This window comes from Crassostrea angulata, chromosome 1 (assembly GCF_025612915.1).
Source record: "Crassostrea angulata isolate pt1a10 chromosome 1, ASM2561291v2, whole genome shotgun sequence".
Classification (NCBI taxonomy): Eukaryota; Metazoa; Mollusca; class Bivalvia; order Ostreida; family Ostreidae; genus Magallana; species Magallana angulata.
In genome coordinates this window covers 16665484-16689942 of record NC_069111.1, presented here as the reverse complement: position 1 = coordinate 16689942, position 24459 = coordinate 16665484, and the positions used below count along the sequence as shown (strand labels likewise).

The window sequence follows — 24459 nt, the reverse complement described above, 5'->3', positions numbered from 1 at the left end:
ATATTACTCGTACCCATAAAATACTCAAGACAATTTACCCTTCTATCATTTAAAAACGTGGAACTTGTGTTTCAATCATGGCAAAGGCCTGACATTTGACCAGAATCATTACCAGTGTTCAGACGTTATTTAGGATTTTTATCAATTTTCATCTCCGCCAAATATATTTCAATCTCAATAAATCTAAAACCAACGGTAAAATTATCATTATTTCAATATATCATTAATACGAAGTCATAGCAATACTGGTAAATTTTATTCATATCTAAACAGTACAATTTCTGTTTGGAGACCGTTATGTGTTGCAAATTATCCTCTTAAAAGATGATTTACAAGTGCTATTATTAAGTTAATATGTAAACGGTGTGACCGTTGGACCGAGCGCAGATTTAACACAGTGCAGTTTGATTTTTGTGTAATAAAATCTATTTAAAACGCACACAGTAGGATCCGCCAGCATGGTTGCCTACTCAAATCATTCGTCAATTAAAGTTAAACTACACTTCGCGTGCTCAGTCTACATTATGACGTCATATTTCAGACGTAAAACGTCTTCGGAAATAGCCGAAGAGACTTACGTGATTCCGAATTATTATTTTTATTTCTTCTTTCATTGTTCATCAATTTAATTCAAATGAATGCCAATGTAATAAAATTGAATACTTTATTCAGAATCTTAAAGATCAGTTCCTTTACGTTAAGGTAGTCCATCCATAACTATCATATTTCATATCTAATTGATTGCAATTTTGATCATTAAAATCTTAGTGTGATTTTAAGGAGTTTATTAAATAATAAAGTTTCACCTTTGAAATCTTTAAAAAAAATTGATTTTGATTAATTTATCATATGTTGAAGTTAACATTGAAGTCTATTGGGAAAATGCATTTTTAAATATATTTCTTTAGTACAAGTAATTTTCTCACATTTCTCTTGGTTAAAAGTTGCAAAAGCTTTCTCCGTCTTCGAATATGCTAAAATTATTCATAGTTTACCATACATATTTTCAGAAAATGATTTTTTTAAAATTTTCCTAAAGGGCAGACAACTCTTAAAAAAAGTTTTAAGTGCAAAAAGTTCATTTAATTGACTACATACATACACCCAAGTTTGGTTTAACGAGGCCGAGTACAGAACGAGTACGCACGCTTTCACGCAGCGTTTCATTTGTATTGTGACGTCATCTTTTTGCTTGGTTGACGCCATGGCGTGATAGTTTCAACTGCAGATATTCAGCGAAAATTGTTGAAAATATCTCGTTTGATGCGTAAAAATAATGTTATATTGTGGAATAAACATAAATGTCTCAAAGTATAAGCTATATTTGGGCTCAGGTCGAAAACGTGAAGAGGGTTCAGCAAGCCTAGCCTTCTGTCACGTTTTCTTAACCCGCCTAAATATAGCTAAATTCATATATTTCAGACAGTAACCATGTATTTTATATCAATGACCCTTAATATGTGATGTTATATATGTTTTTATTACTTAAATATGTCTGAATGTTTTAATAATACTATTTAGATCACCTTTTCCGCTTTTGTCAAATAAAAAATAGCCATTATCTGACGAATCTGGGAAATTGGGCATACAAAAATCAACTTTGATAAGACCCCTGGAACAAACCAGGAGGTAAAAGGTTTTTTTTATTTGACCATTAGATGCCTTTTAGCAATAACTTTAATATGTAGAACAGAAAAAGAAATCCCTAGGGCAGAAGTTTTGAAAAAATGAAAAAAATATGCAAAATTGATACATTTCAAGCAAAATCCCATAGGGTCCTATGTTAAAGATTAACACACTTTGAGATGACCCCCTAAACAAACGGTGTGGTAAATGTCTTATTTTTTAATCTTAAAATAATAATTATATCAGTAGAAATTCATGTAAAAAGTTTCATCCAAAAATCTAGGGCAGAACAAATTAGACCCGGCCTCGTTAAGTCAGCCTCATAATAGCTTTAAAACATGTATTTGATGTTGTATAGATCAATCAAAATTGTTAAATTCACCTTAGTTATCGATGGACTACCTTAATGTATTTATTTTCAATCTGATAATTTGATAAGACATACATAGAACAAGTCGTGTTTGTTGATTGAAGCACTATTGAAACTTATCTGGTTTCCTTTTTAATTTCTTTTAATTCAAATTACCTTCTATTGAAACACTGGAACTTATTAAATCGAGTTTAGAGGCAATGAACATCGATAAGTACCAGTCAAACAATGATCGAACTAACTTTTTTAAAAACAAAATGGCTGCCAATCTGGCGGGCCCAGGGCTGGAAGAATTTTTTTTTTGGCCTTAGTACCCCTGATTCAACTTTCATTTTTCACTGATTTTCTTATATTTACGTGTTACCATTAATCCTCGCTTCGCGAGGCGGGCTTCGCTGCGTACAGTATAATAATTTTAGCTTATCAGATTTGTTCTACACTAATTGTAAAACTTATTTTCCAAATAGATGTATTAAGTTGATTTTTATTAATGCTCAGTTTAGTGATTGATCAACTAGCATTAGTGATGGTATGAACACTAAAGATTATGAAACGTCTGGGTTTTTTTTTACCAATAGTATTTGCAATGGTAGGAGACATGTAGATAAGATAAGAATGAGCATAAGAAATTTGTCTAAACATTTGTTTCTGACAGAATGTAATCCACATATGTCAATTAGGATGTTTTTTTTTTAGCATGGTATAATTTTCGGTAAATCTGTGCAGAAATAACATAAAGATGCCCCATTCAAAAACATGGTTTGTTGACTGACATACGATTGACGTTAAAACATGCATTTTTATTAAAAGAAAAAAACTATCCGACAGTCAGAGAGCAGAAAAGAATTAAAGATTCTTTGTTTAGTCAAGTCTGTTTTTTTCTGTTATTCAATTGGTGTTCGGTCTTCGAGAACTTTTTAACTTTAATCCTTCTACTGAACCGTATTAGCTAGAATTTTAAGACTGAGATGCCTATTTGACGTGCAATGTCATTTTTAATACAAGTACATATATACATGGACGATGATTTCGTCTGTATTTCAAATGAACTTAATACATGGATTTTTATTATAATCACGCTCCGAAGGAAACAGTGTATACTGTTTACTCTCGAGTGTCTGTCTGTGTTTGTCCGTAACAAATATCTGTCGCATTTCTCCCAGCAACTGTTAATGGCATATGCTTTAAATATTGAAACGCTCTTTGTTCAGGTATACCAAATAGTAGGTTTATTTTTTTTTCACAATTAGACACCATCGTGCGGTAAATGACAAATCATCAAACAAATTTTTACCAAATGTTTCTCAGCAACTCACTTTCGGTTCAATTGAGCTCTAAACTTGGTACAAAGCATCCCTATGGACAAGGAATTCTATAATATTAAAATGAAGGGGAGTGCTTAATTAAAAAGGGAAATCATTGCAAAACAGTAAAAATAGGGTGCATGTCTTACATAATCGTCCTCTTAAGAACCACTGCACCATAAATGACAATAATAACACATAAGCTTGTGTGTGTGTGTGTGTGTGTGTGTGTGTGTGTGTGTGTGTGTGTGTGTGTGTATATATATATATATATATATATATATATATATATATATATATATATATATATATATATATATATATATATATATATAATTCTATATTGTTAAAATTGTGACCACCAGACAAATACAAGGGCTCAAAGAGGGGTTCAATCAAAGTTTAACCTAGGAATATATAGGAAAAACTACAATGCTCCAATTTATGATATCATGATGCACTTGTAGCCCCCCACCCCCGAAAAATACTGAGGCCCCAAGAGGGAATCAATGCTTACCATAAAAATATGTATAGGTAAAATGTTTAAAAATCTTCTTCTCAAGAACTCTGATGCTATAATTTGTAAAACCACTACAATGCAAGCATTCTAAGGCGATGTACATTCTAAATTGCTAAAATCGTGACCCCCGGACCAATACTGAGGCCCAAAAAGGGGTTCAAAGTTCAACACCAAAATATGTTGGTAAATGTTTCAAATTCTTCTTCTCAAGAACTGTAATGCTAGTATTTGTAAAGCTACAATGAAAGCACTCTTGGATGGTGTACGTCTAAATTGCTAAAATCGTGCTTCCCCGGACCAATACTTGGGCCCAAAAGGGGTTCGATGTTTAACGTAAAAACATGTTGGTAAATGTTTTGAAATTTTCCTCTCAAGAACTACATTGCTATTATTTGTGAAATTACAACATAAGCATCCTAAGATGTTCTTAGATTCTAAAATGTTTCAATCGTGACAGCCGGACTATAACTAGGGCCTCAAGAGGGGATTAATGTTTACCATAAAAATATATAGGTAAAATGTTTAAAAAATATTCTTCCCAAGAACGACTATGCTATAATTTGTTTAATTACAATGCGCGGATCCTAAGATGATGTAGATTCTAAATTGTTATTATTGTGATCCCCGGTATTTAAAGTTTAACATAGAAATATATCGGTAAAATGTTTAATTAACTTATATAAAATGATACAAGGAACTGTTGTTCAGATGAGAGATGTGGTCCACAGGTCTATTGTTAAGTACATTTTATAGTAGCAATTATTTTTGTATCATTCAGACATCAACTTGCTGTGAAATATGATTAATCGACTTTGTTCATTTTTAGTAAAAATTTTCGAACAATTTTTCGTTAAAGATCTCCGAACAACTTTTAATAACAGATGCTGTATAAAATCTAACAGATGCTTGACATTTGAACACATCCTATGTTTAGGCATGCCATGCCATGCCATGCCATGCCATGCCATGCATGTCATGCCATAAAGTAAAGTTGATTTTATAACATGCGGTACATGTCAACTTATTGTAAAATATCAACTTTGCGTCTTTTGAATTTTTACATCAGAGCGGGATATCACGGTTTTCAGAGACAATCTAAATGAAAGCGTTCAAAATTTTAACGACAAAAGGAACTAGATGCTGTCATTAGACAGTAATACCCGCACCATGTGTTTGCCCCTAAATAACACTGTTTTGTACCAGTTTAATTAAAAATGAAGGCTACATGCAAACTCCGGTAATACATTTAAAAATTATAATTTTCATAACTGAAGGATGAGATCCCTGCCCATATGATAATACACATCGTGACATGAGCAGCACTTTATGTGCAATTTGGGGTAGAACTGTTTGCAGTGAATTTTCAGTTAATCAATAATCTTAACATTTTATGTCATAGGAAGTATAATGGTCTATATAATTATTACAAACAAAATTAAAAATTAAATTATGCCCCCTCCCCGTGGCGGTTGCCGGTTTTAGATTTGCTTCTGTGTGCCTACATGAACATCATCGTGTGCACAGATTTAGAGAAGGGGTGGGAGTGAGGGGTCCAGACCCCCCCCCTCCCCATGAAAATTCGTAAATTACCAAAGATACACCTTGGACCCCAATGCTCTTACAGACATGTAAACGCTCTAACCCATTGCGCTTCAATGTTAGGTAACAATCTCAATAGGAAGTATACATGTACATCACAATATGCAGGTGTCCTGCACCACCTTAAAGCTGTTATTTACCTAATAAAATAGTGCAAGTGGATTTGAAGAATATGTCATAAAAATACATGCATGTTACAAATGACTGATCTTTGTCTGAAGTTACGTACACAACACAGGTCTGCATGTCGCATTAGCGGGTACTAGTTTTACCCAGCTCTTCGATTAGATGGGTTCACGTGTATACATACATGGGTGTTGCTAAAACGCGGAACGGAAAACGGAACGGAAGAAAAACGGAAAATCTTATCTAATGTTATTTACCTCATAGATTTGTTAAGTATGCTAAAACGATATACTTTATGTACCTTTTTAATTTTTTTTGAAAGATTAGCAATATTAGATTATTTATTCAAGAATATTTATTTCCTCAAAATTAACAGTACATGCATTGACCACTATATTCTGTCCCAAAATATCCTCGATTCACTTTTTGCTGTATATTTATATATACCTTAGGGTTCAAGCGATTCTCTTTTAGAAGCATTAAACATTCTCATTATTCTTTCTTTAAAACGTCCTCTCTAGCTTATCAGCTGGTATAAATACACGGCTAAAAATAAAGAAGTCTACGGGGTTTTGCATTTTAACAGACCCGGATGATAGTGTTGAAAAATTGTGCAAGGTCTTCTGAGTGACTTCCAAATGGAGAAAAGATGTCAACATTTTCCATTATAAATCGTCCAAATGTGCTGCATGAATATTTTGGGATCGACAGACTATAGTCCCAATATATAATCGGAAAATCAAACCAGGCCACGTCTAGAGCTCTCTATTTGGATCATATGTATATAGCTGCTGGAAACAACTGCATGCTTTGTAATGCAAACGTAAACAAAATTGCATTGCTAAAAATACTAGTTTCACAAATTACTAGTTTCACAAATTACCGGTTATTTTAATGTTTACTGTATTTTAATGTTTTAATGTCGTCAGTCCTACAGTTTTTTTCTTCCATCTCAATGATACTGTATCGTCTGTATGATAAAAGATCGTCTAGAACACCGAAAATTCAATTTTGATGTAAGTATATACATGTACATCATATTTGAAAATAATATAAAAATACTCAAAACACGCATAAAACGCTTTCACTAACTGAGTACGTTACGCTAATATGCCAGCAATACCATATAAGAGAAATAAGTAAAAAGTTATAGCTGATTTGCTCGTTTAATCATGTTAATGTTTCACAATTCGTATACATTTGATTTTTCCGTTTCGTACTCAACTAAAGCCGAAAGAATACAATGCTATAATTGATAGACATTCATATGAATATTAATAAGATAGCAACATGTTGATAATCATTCATTAGATATAAATAAAAGATACAAAGTAAATCGTTTCTGGCCAGTCTATACCCTTTTTAAGCGATAAACGTGATGATATTTTCCATTCTGTTCCGTTTTCCGTTCCGCGTTTTAGCAACAACCATACATACATGTACATGTCTGTGTTTTCCGTATGCAGAAAAGGATTACGGTAGTTAAGATCAGCTAAAGGAATTCATTATTGTGTTTTAATTGGATTATCATTATGATGTTGACCAATTTAGGTAAGCATAATACATGTAGTAGCAGTAGCACAATATAATAAGATGCCAGCATGGGATTCCTGCCAGCATACATACACATGTATATAAGTTCTACTTTCACTTTCTAAATGTAATCTCCCTTTGGCAGCATACTGTATCATCATCTTTTAATATTTAAATAAGCCTATCATCGTTACCTATCCTATCGCATTTGTAAAGTTTCTGTCATTTTAGTTGCAAAAGTTATTTTTTTCATTTGTCAGACTGCATGCACTGTTGAGTTGACCCCATATTGACCCTGTATAAACAATTTCTTATTAAATTTGTGTATTACATATGTAAGTAAGTGTAGACACTTATATTTTTTATATGAGTAATAATAGGAAGGAAGGAGTATTTCTTTCTTAATATATTATAATGCATCAAATACAATGTAGATCATGACCTTATGGGACTGTTCTGACCCCACGAAACAGGAAAATACAAAATATCTTCTAAAGTCATTATGATGCATCAACTGGTGTAAAGTACATTAATGACCCCCAGGTGTTGTCTTTAAACCCCCCCCCCCCGCCTTTATGAAATAAGAAATGATATGATACACTGTATATTTTGTTAACTTCTGAGATCTGAGATCCTCATCCATAAACTGTTTAATTTATTTTTGCTCTTTGTGTCATTGCGCGAAAAATTGTATTGTAAGATTATGCCCCCTTGGAGACACCCTGACATTTTAGAACTATAGAAATAATAATGTATTTTATCTTATTCATATGTTATACAGAAGTGTTTGATCCATGTGGGTAATTCCTAGCCTAATGATGTCACTGCTTTGTTTAGGAGACTTTACAATTGCCCCAAATAGGTGAATACACATGGCAGTGATGCATATAACATTTTGTTTATAAATCTTAAAAATTGAATTAAGCAATTTCCAAAATGTTAATGTGAATCACGAGAGAAAAAGCAATCAAGAAATGATTTAAAATTTGCTACAATGAATTAAGAAGACTGAATCTTTATAAGCAGGTTAGATTTGGGGGGGGGGGGGGATGAATGTGGAGTATAAACATTTATAATTTGAATCATTTATTGTTATTAATTAATTTTAACTTGTCAATGAATACTACTTATTGATCCCAAGGTAGAAATATGACCTCTGATCGTATCTCAATAGATCATTTGTCAATTATGCAAGGTGTAATGTAATTTTTTTTAAGAATAACATTTTTTACCAGTTCATAAAAGTTTTTAGACACCCAAATTATATTTTGATTTTAATAGATTATTCGACAAGGAAGGGGGGGGAGAGAGAACAGTTTATATTTGAGTTTGTTTGGGAGTGGGGGTTCCAAGTCATATATTTGACGATTTTTTAATGTAATTTAAAATAAGACTAAGCCATACTACAGTCATGAACATGAATAGTATAGAACATAACACAAACTAATACATGTACAGTTATATATACATAGGAAGTATTACAAAACAGATGATTGATCTATATCTGGGTTCTCAAATTGAATCATATATCATGTACATATTATATTATTGTTTCTTTGTTCAAGGCATTTAAGATGGTATGTAGGTCATGATCCCAAGTGCTGATCTTCCTGAAATTATCAAATATCATAAAAACCATTGAGATCCCCACCTTAATCCAAAGATATTATTCCTCCTTAGGTCATGCAGGCGCATCAGATCATTATGGCATGTAAGTCATGACCCTAAGGGGTCATCCTGACCCCCTTAGAATCAGAAATTGTCAATTATCTTTAAATTATTGATGTTTGATGATCCTATCTCTATTTAATCTTTATTATTAAGTCTCCCGAATGAAATTTGGAGACTTACTGTTTTTGTACGGTTCTTAATACATGTATATATTCTTCATCTTCTTTTTCTTCTTTCCCGCTCTGAACTTGTTTCTCAGAGATGGCTGAACATAATTGTACAAAACTCTAGGATATAATAGGCCTGCAAATCTAGATGTGCACCCTGGTTTGATTTTTCTCATTTTGGGTTAGACAACCACTTTTTGGGGGAGGGGGGGGGGGAGGGGGGTGTCAAAAGGGTGTGGGGTCTAACATTGAACCTTGTAGGAAGAATCATAGACTCTATTGTAAATGGTAACTTGAAAACGGACAAAGATAATAATATAGGGTTTTCATAATCATATATTGGCTGTTACTGGCAATATATAGGGTTTATTAGATCTGACCTCTGGGGTCATCCCCACCCCCCAGGAATTTGAAATTACCATATATCTCGGAAACTGTTATAATCATGACCCCTAAACCATATATATTCATGTTTCTGATGTCAAGGGGCATCAAATGTTATGTAGGTCATGGGCCCTGTGGGTGGTCCTGACGCCCTCAAACAGCAAGTCCCTTAATATCTTTAAAACAGTTGAGATCCCCACCCTTAAACCATATATATTCTTGTTCCTTGTGTCAAGGGGCATCAAACGGTATGTAGGTCATGGGCCCCGGGGGTGGTCATGACCCCCCTTGAACAGGAAGTGCACGAATATCTCGAAAACGGTTGAGATCTACACCCCTTAACCATATATACTCTTGATTCTTAAAGGGCATCAAAAGGTATGTACCGGTAGATAATGGGCCTCAGGGTTAAATATAATTTTTCAAAACCGTAATGCACATCTATGGAACAGTTCCTTTCATATCCCAAGATATGATGTGTCTATCCATTAAATCATAAAAGGAGTTCTAGGATCTATGTATTTTTTAAGTGATAAACGTCAATTTTCTGCTACATTTTGACTCCCTGGATGAAATTTAAATTTTGAAAACCTTACTGCACATCTATAGAACAGTCCCTATCATATCCCAAGATATGATTGTCTATCCATTAAATCATAAGAGGAGCTCTTGGATCAATGTTTGTTTTTTTAGTGATAAACGTCAATTTTCTGCTACTATTTGACTCCCAGGATGAAATTTAAATTTTTAAAACCTTATTGCACATCTATACGACAGCCCCAATTATATCCCAAGAGATGACGTAGCTACTCCAAAAGTTGTAAGAGGAGTTCTGGGAACCATATTTTTTTTGCCAAAAAACGTCATTTTTTGTTGCCCACTGATCCCCTTAATTAAAAAAAAATTCTGGAACCTGATCATGCCTCAATATGACACCCCCAATCATATTCTAGAAGATCATTTGGCTACTGCTTAAAAAAAATGACGTTTTTTAAACAAGTTTTTTTGTAAAAAAAAAACGTCATTTTTTAGCCATTAAATGACCCCCAGGACAAAATTGAAAATTCCGAAACCTTATTGCGCATCTATAGGATACCCTAAAACATATTCCAAAAGATGATTTGTCTACTTTTGAAAATGTAGGAGGAGTTCGAGGAAGAAGGTTTTTTGTGAAAAAACGTCATTTTTTACCAATTATTTGACCCCCAGGACTAACAGAGAATTTTTGAAACCTTTTTACAAAACAACATGATACCCCAAATCAAACTCCAAGAGTTCAGTTTGCTGGTTTATAAGATGTAAGAGCAGTTTGAGAAAGTAAAACGTGACAGACGGACGGACGGACGGACGGACAGACGGACGGACAGACGGACGGACGGACGGAACAGGGTAACAACAATATACCCGAACTTTCTTTAGAAAGTGCGGGTATAATAAACCTGTTCCAGGAAAAGCTGAATATCATTTACAATTTAACTGTCTGTGCATTTTTATTTTACTGACACAATACGTAATTTTGAAGTAAAAAAACCCATAACAAACTCACAACTATCTCAAAAATCAATTAAACGAAATAAAAATTCAATTCAGAGCAACACGGGTCTCTAAAAAGATAGAGGTAGGATCAGGTGCGTTGGAGGAGTAAGCATCCACTGATGACCGGCCACACCCACCGGCTTAAATAGTCTTGCTAAAGTGTATTGGACATATATATATATATATATATATATATATATATATATATATATATATATATATATATATAATTTTTAATTTTCTTCTTTTCATTTATAGAATGTCCAGTTGTTATTCTTACACCAGGATTAATTGGAGCTAACATTGGAACATCTGTAACATATAAAGCTGTTATAGAATCATACTTTGAGGAAGCACTGGAGTCTAGATGGTCAAGTTTAAATCAATCCATTGATATATAAACCATCCAAAGTTTCTTGGCAGTAAAAATATTCCGTTTCCAGAGTTGGTGATAAATAATGTCACATTTGAGGACGATGGTATCTATGAGATCCAGGTTCGCATAGATGACGGATGGTGCATTAATATTGGGAATAACGTTACTCTGGATACAATAGGAGGTTAACTGCATTTTAATCCATCAAGATTCAAGATCAGTATATAGTAAATGAAAAGGAGACTAAGAGTTTTAAACTTTTAGAATTTTTTAAATAAATAAACATTTTGATTGTATGTATGTCCCAAAATAACTTATGAATCGGTAAATCTCAATTACAATTTCATTCTATACAGTTGTACGTGATCATACAATGATACTAGTACACAAAAACATTTAGGTTTATTCTTATAATTGAGTCAGTAATAATTTGACTGCATGCCATTCAAATTGTGTTCACTTTAAAGATAAATGTAAACCAAAACTAGCTTGTCACTTTATTTTCAAAACGACAAGTTGTTGGGAAAATGAACATACTCAGATACTTCTTACCGATGTTGTATACATTGGGGAACAAATAAAGGTCATTTTGTAATACTTGGAACTAATATATTTTTGTTCGATTAGTTTTAGACTTGGACGATCCATGCAATAGTTCTAAAGAGTGTGATCTACTAAAGAACTTGGTTTGTTCCTCGTCATCTCAGAGCTGTGTCTGCAACAATGAATCATACCAAAGAAATCGGACATGTTATTTAAGTGAGAAAATGGAAAAAGATTTCCTCATTTTTGTTATTTTTATCAAAATATTATATATGAGTTTTGCTGATTTAAAATATGGAATCTTACCATAATTTAAAGAGAGTCTTTATATCTAGATGATGAATACATTAATTTACATGATGGTAGTAAATTTATCATTCCTGTCCGCAGTGAGTGCAATTTGACAGCAATGAAGCAAACTTTCAGTATCTGCAATACTTTTATTCATCATAGTGCTTTGACAGAGCATCCGGTTGAAGGTTTTTGTCATGAAACATTTGCCGTAATCACTAACTGATTTTAAAACATATGTTATATTTGGTGGTGAAAGAGTGTTTTATCTGATTTTAGGAACCCGCTTAAGAGCTATCTTCTCCTCTTCAAAGGCAACGACTTCTAATATAACAGTGTGGTGGAATCATCCTTACCAGGACGCTGACCTTGTTCAATCATACAACGTGTCACTCAGAGCATATGATTCTTCATACAACTTTCAAACTTCTGTAGAATTGCAAACAAATTACACCTTTGAATCATCTTTTCTACCAGGCTATTTGTATTATTTTGAAATAACATCCGTCATATTTCTAAGCGACTCTGCGGAAACGATATTTGTGAAAACGGATACTGTCAATTTAGTCGTTGGTAAAAACTATTCTTTCCTTTTCGTTACAACAAATATAAAACATTTATGAATATCTTATGTATGCTTTAACACCCAAAGGTGGAAAAAAAGTATAGTACAATCTTATGTACTTAAATTTAGTTAAGAATAAATTAATATGGTTCTATTCGTAACGATTTTATTCAAAATCCACTGGTAAAAATATTTTATAAATATACGAGAGTTTAATTTTCATTTATTGGCGCATTTCCATTTTTAGATATTTTACCTCCTCGCCCTTCTGACACAAATGGTAGTTTATTCCACCCACAGATGCTTTTGCTAAAGTTGCCAAAAGAGAACTATAATGTGAATTGGTATGATATCACAATAAACGGACATTTAGAGTATTATGTGTATTCGATAGAGTACAAATGGCCGAAACATTTGGAGCCAGGCACGAATTACACAATACAGATTGTGGCGTATTGTTGGTGGTCGGAGAGTTATAGAAGAACTTTTACATATAATGGTTACATAGAGACACAACGTAAGTACAATTCTTTCTATATTATGCCTTGGTCAATATTCTTGCAAGGCATTGTAAAAAAATATTATTTTTTCAACTGTAAATAAAAAAACAACAATTTAGTTATGATGATTCCGTATTGATTCATTTGGTATGAATATTGCAGTAAAGTAATTCCCTTGTGTTGGTAGCTTATATTACCTTCCTACTAAATAAAATTTATTCTTTTAAATAATCGTAAACATGACCGTACTCTAAATATGATATCACTGATAAAACGTTACGACATTCAATATAAGATTAGTAGGCAACAATGCATATCACATCTTTGAAATATGTACATAAGGATGTTTTTTTTAATCTATACTTAATCTTCATCGTAAGTAGCAAGTGGTAATTCTATAATGAGCATTGAATAAAAAGATATCTACAATTATTTGGTCGAAAAAAATTGAATTATGTTTTTTTTTGCATGTAAGGAGTCCCAAAAGTCACTTTCCCAAGTTCAGAGATCAGTGTTTCATTATTTTCCAAATTGGAGATAAATGCAACGGTTCACAACATCTCTAATATCCCTTTTACGACTGCCGTAAAGTGGCAGAAAAACAATGAAGATATCAATATCACGGACAGCAGATACATTGGAAGTACCAGTGATTTAGTTGCCCCAAAACTTGTCATCAGCAAGGTGGAATACAACAAAGACCATGGCCAATATTATCGTTGTGTAGCAACCAATTCTGAAGGATCGTGGGTTGCCAGTGCAAGAATAAATGTACATGAAAGTACGTTTATAAAAATATTAAATTATTATTTATCATAAATGACATCATACATTAAAATAGAACATTAAGTTAGTATTGTGCCATATCAAATACATGTAGCATGAGTGAAATACAAGATAATAATTATTTTCTACAATAAATCAGGTTTTGAATTTTTGGAGTCGTGTAATAGAAGTGAGCAATGCAGTCCAGGAAAACACTTGACCTGTAAACAGTACAAATGTCTCTGTGAATATGACTACTATCACTTCAATTCAACGTGTTATGAGAGTAAGTTTATTATTTTTTTTTCTGACCATCGTTTATTTCATAGATTGTTTACTTCATAAATTAATACAACACCTATGTTAAACTTACAAACGTCTACCATAAAAGTTGTGATAACATTTCATGGAAATTATTATTGTAATAATCTTAATCAGTTCCTACTGAACATTTGAATTACAGGGTACGATTTGCGAGGAGATTTTATTGTAGAGACCAACAAATGCGAGGCAACTCTTAGATGGAGGCATCGAATTGTTGACATTCGTCTAATGACGGATTACCTTATTAGAATATACTCACTACGCGATAACCAGTGGTTCCTCGAAAACACAACGTCGGTAGGAGTTGTCGCCGAGTTTACCTACAGTCGGTGCATTTTACGTCCCGGCCGTCTATATATGTTTCAAATTCGATCAAATGTGTCACTAACTGAGCCATATGAAACATTTTACATCAATTCCTATTCAAGGAATATAATCTTAGGTATGTATTGATATATTTCATGTTTTAAAATTCATTTCAAGTTAACATTAGCTTCAATTCGAAATACTAAACGTAACTATTTTTTACTTGAATATTTCATCAACAGAACCTCTACCACCAGGAAAAATTGATCGGAAGAATAGCATCTTCTCTCCAAATCAATTAATGTTAAGATGGAAACGATCTGGTCACAATACCTTTCTGAATCACTATAGAGTAGAGATTGACGGCCATCAGCAGCAGACCTTCGGTAGTATCCCAAAGATTTACTGGACAAGACAACTAACCCCTGGAACGAAATATAATGTTACTATAACTGCGGTGAGTTATGGTGATTTATCTCATGGAACCAGTTATGGAACTAAAGAAAGTGAGCCATTTGAGGATTGGATAGAAACAGATACAGGTATGCGTATGCCATTGAAATCTTTTATTATTGATCTTTGATACAGTGGTAACTTACACGTGAATTCCCTTAAATATGTTTTTTTTTAAATTATTCAAACATTGACACAAATTGTTTGTAAATTAGATTTTAAATTTCAGGTGATAAAGACGGTTATTCATATTTGTCATTTGGACAGAGTGACAACTTGTTGAGAGGAGATGACAACACAAGTGCAGCCCTCAAATCTCCTATTACTATATATGCCGGAGATGGCTTAGAAGCTGGTTTCAATTTTGTTCGAGTAAGCTTTAAAAAAACTGTTGATACACCAAAAATCACAATTAACAATCATCAGCATACACGGCTAAAAAAAATAACTGTGATTTGAAAAGATGATTTATTAAAAATCCCCAATGAAAGGGTTAACAAGATATATGATCAATGTAAACATGTGGAAACACCCCCTATCATACAACGAATTAAAGAAATTTTGAAACATGATTTCGATAATTCTAAAACAGGAGTGAATAAAAATAACACATCTTGATTAGTATCGATAGCTTAGATCGTTTTTATTGTAATGATTGGCGCATTATCGAAGATTTTGGACACCCTGTAACAGTGGAGTTGGTTCTGGTTTGTTACTCTGTTCTTAAATAAATGGAAAAAAAATGTGTGGACCTCGGTAAAAAAGACAATGTGTACATTATTAAATGAAGCAGATCAGACAAGACTCGTTTATACATCACGTGGCTATATATATCTCGCCAAATTTTTACCAGTCACAGAGAAACTTAGCAATCAGAACTGCGTTTTACAAAGGAACTTACGACTTACGCCAAATCAATAAATGTTTATTAATCACAAACTAATAAATGTTTTATTGTAATATCTGTAAAGTAAAAATATGGAAACCAAAATAGTTGTAAACAAATGGTTTAATATAAATTTTGTTTAATAAAGACCTTTCCATGAGACTGTAAATATGTTCGACTTTGTCGTAAGTTCTTCTGTAAAACGCAGTCCAGAAATGAAATACGTGATAATATAACAAATAATGTATTCTCATGAACGAAGGTACAGTGTACATGACTTATAAAGTGACGTCGAACGCGCGTTTCGAAATATATGTCACGTGACACGCGTGGCACATAAAAGCACCAAAATGAAAGGTTGCGTGAATTCACAAAAAAAACAACAAAATCAGTTTGTAATTGGAAAAACCCACCGAACTTTATCATTTATCATAGAAGTTACATATGAGCCAATGAGGTACACCTTCTCATATTCATTAACATAATATATTAATAATATATAATATAATATATTAATATATTGACAAAATACATTGAACAGCTGAAGGAGAAAAATGTTATGTATTTTAGAGTCTCTTAAATTTGGGGCTGAGCTAAAAGTAGACGGAGATTGAATGTAAAATATGTACCCCTACCATACATAATGATTTTATTACATCTCCCATGTAATTGGTTTTTCTTGGGTAAGAAAGGAATTTAGAGTACATATATCAATTAAGTACCCCCCAAAAATGAAAAATAGCCAATTAAATAAGAAATTCCGAAATTTATTTTTCTACCAATTTACTGGGGGCCGTATTTCACATCATCCTATCTAAAAAGCCGGTGTTTTGCGATAACTTTGTAGATTGGATCTAATGGCATTATGGGACTGGGAGAAGAGTTCAACAGCATCTCAATACATGATATTGGTGCTGATCAAATTAAAAATAGACGCATCGTGTGTCCATTTTGGTCAGATTTAAAGGACGACATTGGTTATGTCTACTATCAAACATATAAAAGGTATTAGATGATAAATGTTCAGATTTTTTGTTCCAAAATTTTGAAAACATTATTAATTGTTTTTATATATTTTAACTTATGAAAGTATTATAACCACTAGAATTTCATTAAAAATGTTTAATTATTATAAACAGAGGAGTTGACGCGGAGAACGATTTATTTCTGGGAAAAGCAAGCAAGATAGTAAGCCTTCAGTTTGCAGATCTTCCCGACTTTATGGCTACTTGGCTTGTTAAGGCTACCTGGGTTAACATGACACTTCTTGGTGCAACGTCGAAGGTGAGATACATTTTTGTCTTAAACTTTCAACGTTTGCTTAATAACACAGGATATTTACAATTTCAACTGTATTTGTCTGTGACAACATTACGAATCAATTTTGAACCCTAAAACCCAATAACTTCATAAAACATGAGTGACACAAAATGGGCCTGTCAAATAGCGTAACCGAAAAACGGTATCGGTTGCACCGCATAGTAAAACATAGCATGTGCTACAGAAAAAAAGTGGTTTTAAAATAATGTTGTCCAAGTGTGCAAATTGGAAATAATATAAATATAAGTAACAAAGGATCATTCTTTGAATATTATGAGGAGATAATTTCGGTCGGAGCGTTGGCAAATCTATAATAAAGCCCTCCGGGCTTTATTGGATTTGGTAACGCCCCGACCAAAATTATCACCCATATACATGTAGATACCCAAAAATGATTCCTTATTCCTTATATATTTCATACGTATAACACTAGCATGAATGATCATAAAGCCTCATGATTGTATTTGATAACTGTGTATTTAAAACGATTCTCCTTTTAAATAGCTGACAGTTAAAATGGAAGTCATTATTATTATTATTGTCATAGAAATTGATTTTAAAAATATTATTTCTACGTTCAATACCCATGTATCACGTTAATAAAAGACTTCATTCACCTCATCCTAAAAATAGTATAATATTACTGCAAAAATGCAGAGTACACTGTACATGTATATAGTAAAACATGTATGTATTTGTACGTATTATAAGCATTGTATTTTAAATGTAAAATATAAAACTATTTGTTGCAGACTGTAACATTTCAGTGTCTTTTGATCACGGATGGGCATAGTACATTCACTGTCTTCAATTATATTGATGTCAATCTTGAATCGATTGGAAACAAGAAAATAACAATTGGGTATCAATATAAAAAGACATCTGTGAAAAACCAATATTCGAACACAAAAAGGGTCTTCCAAATGAGTGAAATTCCAGGCAACAGAGGTAAAAATACTTTATCATTCATGGCAATAGCCGTTATTATTTTTGAAATATCGTACGCAAATAATTAATAAGGAAAAATATTAAAGCTGTTCGTTAAAAAATATAGTTTCTCCGTGTTCTGATCATGTAAGTTCATATTGAGTTTTTTAAGCGTATTAATACATGTTTAAATCGATTTCATAAATTAGAAAAGAACATAGAATAAATCATGGGATGGTCAGATATTTAAAACTCCGACTAAGATAATCTGTTGTGCACGCTGTGAAAGAATTTTCACCATAGTTTGTACCTTCAACTTAACCTGGATTTTTAATTTTACACTTGTCTATGCTATCAGTGTACAGAATGTATCCTGCCGCTATGAAAATTAACATTGCAAACTGCAAGTAAATTTTGAATGCCAATTGCTAACACAATGAGACCTGCTTAAAAGTTTGCCTTAAAGAATCTTGATCACAATTTTTTTTTTATAATTTCATTAATCAAGATATTTTAAGCCTACACGTATGTAAACAACAAAAACATTACTCGAGTAAGCGTTATCGTTGATGAACTGATGTTTAGCACACCAGAGATTAAATGATCATCTTGTTAAAAAATGGTTATTATGCATCTGGGTTTGTTTTATGTTTCTTGCAATTTCATTTATATGAATTTTACAAATTGACTTTATAACTATCACCCGATATCAGAGAGAGATGATTCGTCGGTATTCTTGGTATATATCTTTTTTATTGTTTATATTCTCTTTTAGGAGTTAACGGGTTCTGGATATATAAAATGACGACTGGTGTTCCAGTAAACAAAGATGAAAAGAAATGTTTCGACTGGTACATCAGAAATAAAGAGGAAAACATATACAACCAGTTGACGTCTGTTCAAAGTCCTATTCTTTGTCCGTGTAACGGCATTTTGCTAAGATTTGACCCCCGTTATATTAGAAGTAGATTTGACACGATCAACCAAGTGCTTTGCTATGCTACAATGATTGTTGGAAGAAATACGGTATGATAGTTGATCATCAAAATGCTTTTTTTTTTTTACAATAATATGAAAAATATCAAATATGTTTTAAATATTTACTAAGTAAACTAGTTTATTCAGTGTTGTTAAGGTTATATAATAATGGCAATTGTTTATGTTGACGATGTTTAGTAAAAGAATTTAGTATTATTTCTTCCCCCATTAGTATTACATCGACATGAATACTGTGATAAATTGAAATTGATCAAGATTTTCATCATTCTACCTTACTAAATATTTTATGATGCTTTATCTTTATTTAAAATGTTACACATGTACAGAAAAATATTAAACTACATTGTAGTTGTCTAATGTTAAATATTTTTTAACTAGTTTCTCGTCATCCTTAGTTTTTTGTGAGCATATCTGATCACACATAGTCAGTCGTCCGTCTGTCCATCTGTTCGTCTGAAAACTTTTAACAATTTTGACTTCTATAAAACCATTTGGCCAAATTTAACATAGCTTGGTACAAAGCATTCTTATAGAAGAATGATTCTTAATTGTTAAAATAAAGGGGTACTCCTTTTTAAAAGAAAAAAAAATTGCTAAACAGGGAGTATGGGGTGTGTGTCTTTAAAAATTTTCTTCTCAAAACCAACTGCGCCAGAAATGCCAATATTTACACTAAAAGCTTGTATATATAGTGAAAATTCTAAATTGTAAAAATCATGACCCCCGGTCCAAAACTTAGGCCCTAGGCGGGGTTCAAAGTTTAACATAGAAATATATGGGGAAAAACGTTTCAAAATCTTTTCAAGAACGTCTGCACCAGAAATGCCAATATTTACACAAAGGCTTGTAAATAAGGTTCCATAATTGTTAAAATCGTGACATCCGGACAAAAACTAGGACCCTAGGCGGGGTTCAAACTTTAACATAGAAATACATAGGAATATTTTTTTAAATTCCTTTCAAGAACCACTGCACCAGAAATACCAATATTTATACAAAAGCGTGTATATATATATATATATATATATATATATATATATATATATATATATATATATATATATATATAGTGAAGATTTCATATTGTAAAAATCAGGACCTCCAGATTAAAACTGGGTCTCAAGGCGGGGTTCAAAATTTTACGTATATAAGAAAATGCTTAAAAATATGGGGCACCAAGAGTGGTTCAAAGTTTTGTAGAAATATATATGGGAAATGTATAAAAATCTTCTTCTAGAGAACTACATATAATATTTCATGAGATTACTATGTGAGGATCCTCAAAGAGTGAAAATTCTAAATTGTAAAAACCGTGACCCCTGGACCAACACTTGGGCCCACAAAGTGTGGTTCAAAGTTTAACAAAGAAGTATGAAGGAAAAGGGTTTAAAAATCTTTTTCTTAAGAACTACAATGCTACAATTTGTGACATTACTATGCAGACATCTTTAAATTGTGAGGATTATAAATTTTGGAAGCCGTGACATCCAGATTAGTACTGGGGCCCCAGAAGTTAACATAGAAATAAAAAAGGAACATATTTGAAAATCTTCTCAAGAACTACAGTGCAACAGTTTGTAGAATTATTTTTCAAGCATTCATGGCTAGTGTAGATTCAAAATTTGTAAAATTTTGATCCGGGTTAATACTGGGGCCCCAAAAGGGTTCAAGGATTGAAATAGAAGTAAATATGGAAATTGTTCAAAAACTTTTTCTCGAGAACTACAATTCTACAACGTAAGCCTCCTCAAATAGTGTCAATTCTATATTATAAAGGCCGTGACCTCGATCTAATACTGGTGACCAAGAAGTAGTTCAAAGTTAAGATAGAAATATAGAGGGAAAATGTTTAAACATCTTCTTCTCGATGCTTCAATTTGTGAGATTACAATGCAAACATCCATAAATGTTGTCAATTCTAAATAAATAAAGATGTGCCCACCGGACTAATACTGGGGCCCCAAGAGGTGTTTAAAGTTTAACAACGAAATATATTAGAAATGTTTAAAAAAGTTTGTGAGATTACTATACCAGGATCCTGAAATGGTGTAGATTCTAAATTGTTAAAGCTAACCATAAACCTTGGACCAATGCTTGAGTCTCAGAAAGGTGTTCAAAGTTTAAAATAGAAAGAGCATATATGCTACCAAATAGAATGTCCCTTGGAACTGTTGTTCAGGTGAGCGATGCGGCCAATGGGCCTCTTGTTTGTATTTATTGTAAAAGTTCCGTAGTATTTTTTAAACATTTAATATTCATATTTAAACATTTTCTAGATAGTAATTACATATTCTGAAGTGCTATTTGCTATATTCTATACGGGCAACAAGCAACAATAAGAACGACCTTAACTGTTTTTAATATTTGAAGGAATGTTGTTATCAGATGCGTGGATCTTTTGATGATGTGGGCACTTTAGAGCGTTCTCTGCCATCCGCCGGAACTCTTTTGAAAAATAATCCGTTTTTTGAGCGACGTCTCTATACCATAGAAGACTTCAATTCACGAGAGGCATGCTGCATCAAGACGAAACAATGCAGTTTATTTTATGAAGTCCGTCCTATTCCCCTGTGCTACCGACGATCTCCTTTTAATCCCGGTAGTTATTTACATGTATGATACTCAAATATGTAATTTAAAATCATCGGTATTTTTCTGTCAAGCTTTGGTTGAAAATATACTCGTGATTTAGCACTTTACACATTAATTTGATTCAATGCTTCATTTGTTGAACCACATTTTTGTTCGATTTTGCATATATTTTGTCAGAATTTTAGTAAGTTCTAGTTACGTCCTTAACATATTCCTTTAAATAAAAAATAAAAAAACAGCGGCATGACTTGACGTTTAGAGATGCGGGCAGAGTTGTAAAATCTAAACTGAAATGGATGATACATACATGTACGTGGCCTTTATTTTTGTTGTTGCAACTAACTGAAAAAAATAACATTTAAACTTTCTTTTATTTTATTTTAAACCAGTGAGTTAGTATTTAGTGCCTCGTTTCTCTAAAGTTCTTAAGGACAAATTTTACAATAATGTTATCACTGTTTCAAATCAGAATTTTAGATCAGTAGATCAATCTACATGCAATATATGAATAAAGTAATCAAAAATTAATGTCAAGACAATAAGTGGTGAATTCATACAATAAGACAAAGAAGACATTTATACGCAATACGTGACTATCAATGACAACATTAAAATCATAAAACTCAAGCAAGTAAAACTCATAATAAACAAAATTGATTAAACTAATGACGTATAATGACCAATACATGTGTACATATATCGATATAAACGAATCTTAAATTAACACGGTTAATTAGGGAGTGGTCCGATTTCAATATAGAACATATTTCTAAACTTTTATTGCGTTATTTTGATTCAAGCTGCCGCCTATTGGTAGAATGGGCAAACAACTCTATTCTACAAATTGCTTCAATGCAACCTACATACGGTGAACTATGTTCAATGAAGGGGGCTTATTCACGATTGCCAAAAATGCATTTGTTTACATAATAAATGTAATTTTTGTCAACTTTTCACTCTGAATGTTTCTGATTTGTTTGATTTTAAATGATGAAATAAAACACATTGCTGGATCGAAATTGGTCTTTTAATAACAAAACTACCTAAAAACTTTATCGATAATAAAATATAATACAACATGTCAAATTACATTAGAAAAACAATGCTAAATACTTTAACATAATTAAAATTAATCCTTTACAATCAAAGGTGAGGGGTCAACTTTTTCCAAAGTATTACTTAACAAGTAATACCCCCAACCAGAAATCATTTAGATTACTCAGATAAACAGAAAAAACAAACACTCTAGTATAAAAATGAGGTTCCCATTTTGTACCTCTACATGTAAAGACCATGATGAAAAATTGTACAAAACGTAGCATTCTACCCTTTAAGTTGAAACAGAGTTTACTGTCCACATGTTTCTGTGATTGTTAAACTTGAGGCAAGATAAAACCAAAAACAAGTCAAAGCATTTACTTAGAAATAAAGTTCTAAAAACAATTATGAAAACAGAGACCCTTGATCCCATGTTTTCTTTTTTAATCCAGAAATAGTTTAATGTGTTACTCTCTCTCTCTCTCTCTCTCTCTCTCTCTCTCTCTCTCTCTCTCTCTCTCTCTCTCTCTCTCTCTCTCAATGTATCATATTAGGTTTGGTTGTCTGATGTATGTTTTTTATGTAAAAAGCTATATACTTTTAATAGCACTGAATTTCGGAGACCCACATATTGTGACACTGGATGGCAAAAACTACACGTTCAATGGGTACGGAGAGTACACAATGTTAAAGATATCTAAAGACTCAGTACAATTTGACCTCCAGGCAAGAACAGACCTAGCAACGACAGCCAACGGGACCAGTATCAATGCTACCATATTCAGTGCGTTTGTGGCAAAAGACCAGACGGGATCAAAGTTACAGATAGAAATGTCTCGGGACAAGACAAGTAAAGCATATTTTTAATCTTCAACATATGATTTAAAATCCATTAGATCATATTTACAATGTTAATTAATATACATTACCAATATAAATGCAGATCATTTTTTTTTTAAATCTTTAAGGGTGAGGAACATATTAATGTTTTTTGCATGTTTTATTTACTCTAAAAAGTGAAAGTTTCAATATTGTTTCTTTATTTCATTCGTTTTAGAAATGCTTGTAAGAGTCAATGGTAGGGATATGACGAGAGAATTTAGAAGTAAGTCTTATGTTTTCTTCAATCATAAATTGACTGTTCGGTGGGAAAACAGAACATTAGCAGCATCGTTCCTGCAAACATGTGAGTCTATACTATTATTATTAAAAATATGAACATTTTGTTTAAATACAGGTCAACAAAAACGTATTGTAGTTCTTATGGGTTGAAAACTTTAAATTACTTGTTGTATGATAACATCATCAAAATATAATGATTTGATCGAACAGTGGAAGGGAAAATAAAATTGTTTCAATCAATCAAATTTATTATTTTTCAAAATTCTGACAATTTTTAGACCTCAAAATAAGAACATTTTATATGTATCAAATAGGATGTCAAAAATATTTTTTTAATTTACGAGCAGTAATAAAACAGTGCTTTATTAATATTTTTTATTTTCCTTTTTCCTTTCCAGCTATAATCCTTAGAGTGAGTTTGGGTGTGCGCTTTCTGATATCGGAAGTGGTTGTTGATAACGCATATAGAGGTTGTGCAAAAGGATTGATGGGGAATTTTGATGGAAATGCAACAAATGAATTTATACTTCCCAATGGAATTTTGTTGGATGGAAATGCAACCAAGACAGAGAGAGATATTTACTTTAACTTTGGCCAAAAATGTAAAAATAAAAAT

The 24459-nt window shown here is 32.3% G+C and overlaps 1 protein-coding gene across 1 annotated transcript in view; it reads left to right on the top strand.

Moving 5' to 3' along the window:
* LOC128168852 (uncharacterized) overlaps positions 1 to 24459 on the top strand; it is a 58563-nt gene that overhangs the window by 1655 nt on the left and 32449 nt on the right. The window contains 18 exon segments of the mRNA XM_052835013.1: positions 11095 to 11231; positions 11234 to 11396; positions 11840 to 11971; positions 12326 to 12619; positions 12859 to 13128; positions 13587 to 13892; positions 14037 to 14162; positions 14340 to 14642; positions 14749 to 15048; positions 15189 to 15331; positions 16693 to 16850; positions 16985 to 17129; positions 17918 to 18113; positions 18868 to 19118; positions 21462 to 21690; positions 23329 to 23571; positions 23779 to 23907; positions 24242 to 24445. Of these exon segments, the coding sequence (XP_052690973.1) occupies positions 11095 to 11231; positions 11234 to 11396; positions 11840 to 11971; positions 12326 to 12619; positions 12859 to 13128; positions 13587 to 13892; positions 14037 to 14162; positions 14340 to 14642; positions 14749 to 15048; positions 15189 to 15331; positions 16693 to 16850; positions 16985 to 17129; positions 17918 to 18113; positions 18868 to 19118; positions 21462 to 21690; positions 23329 to 23571; positions 23779 to 23907; positions 24242 to 24445 (3729 nt within the window).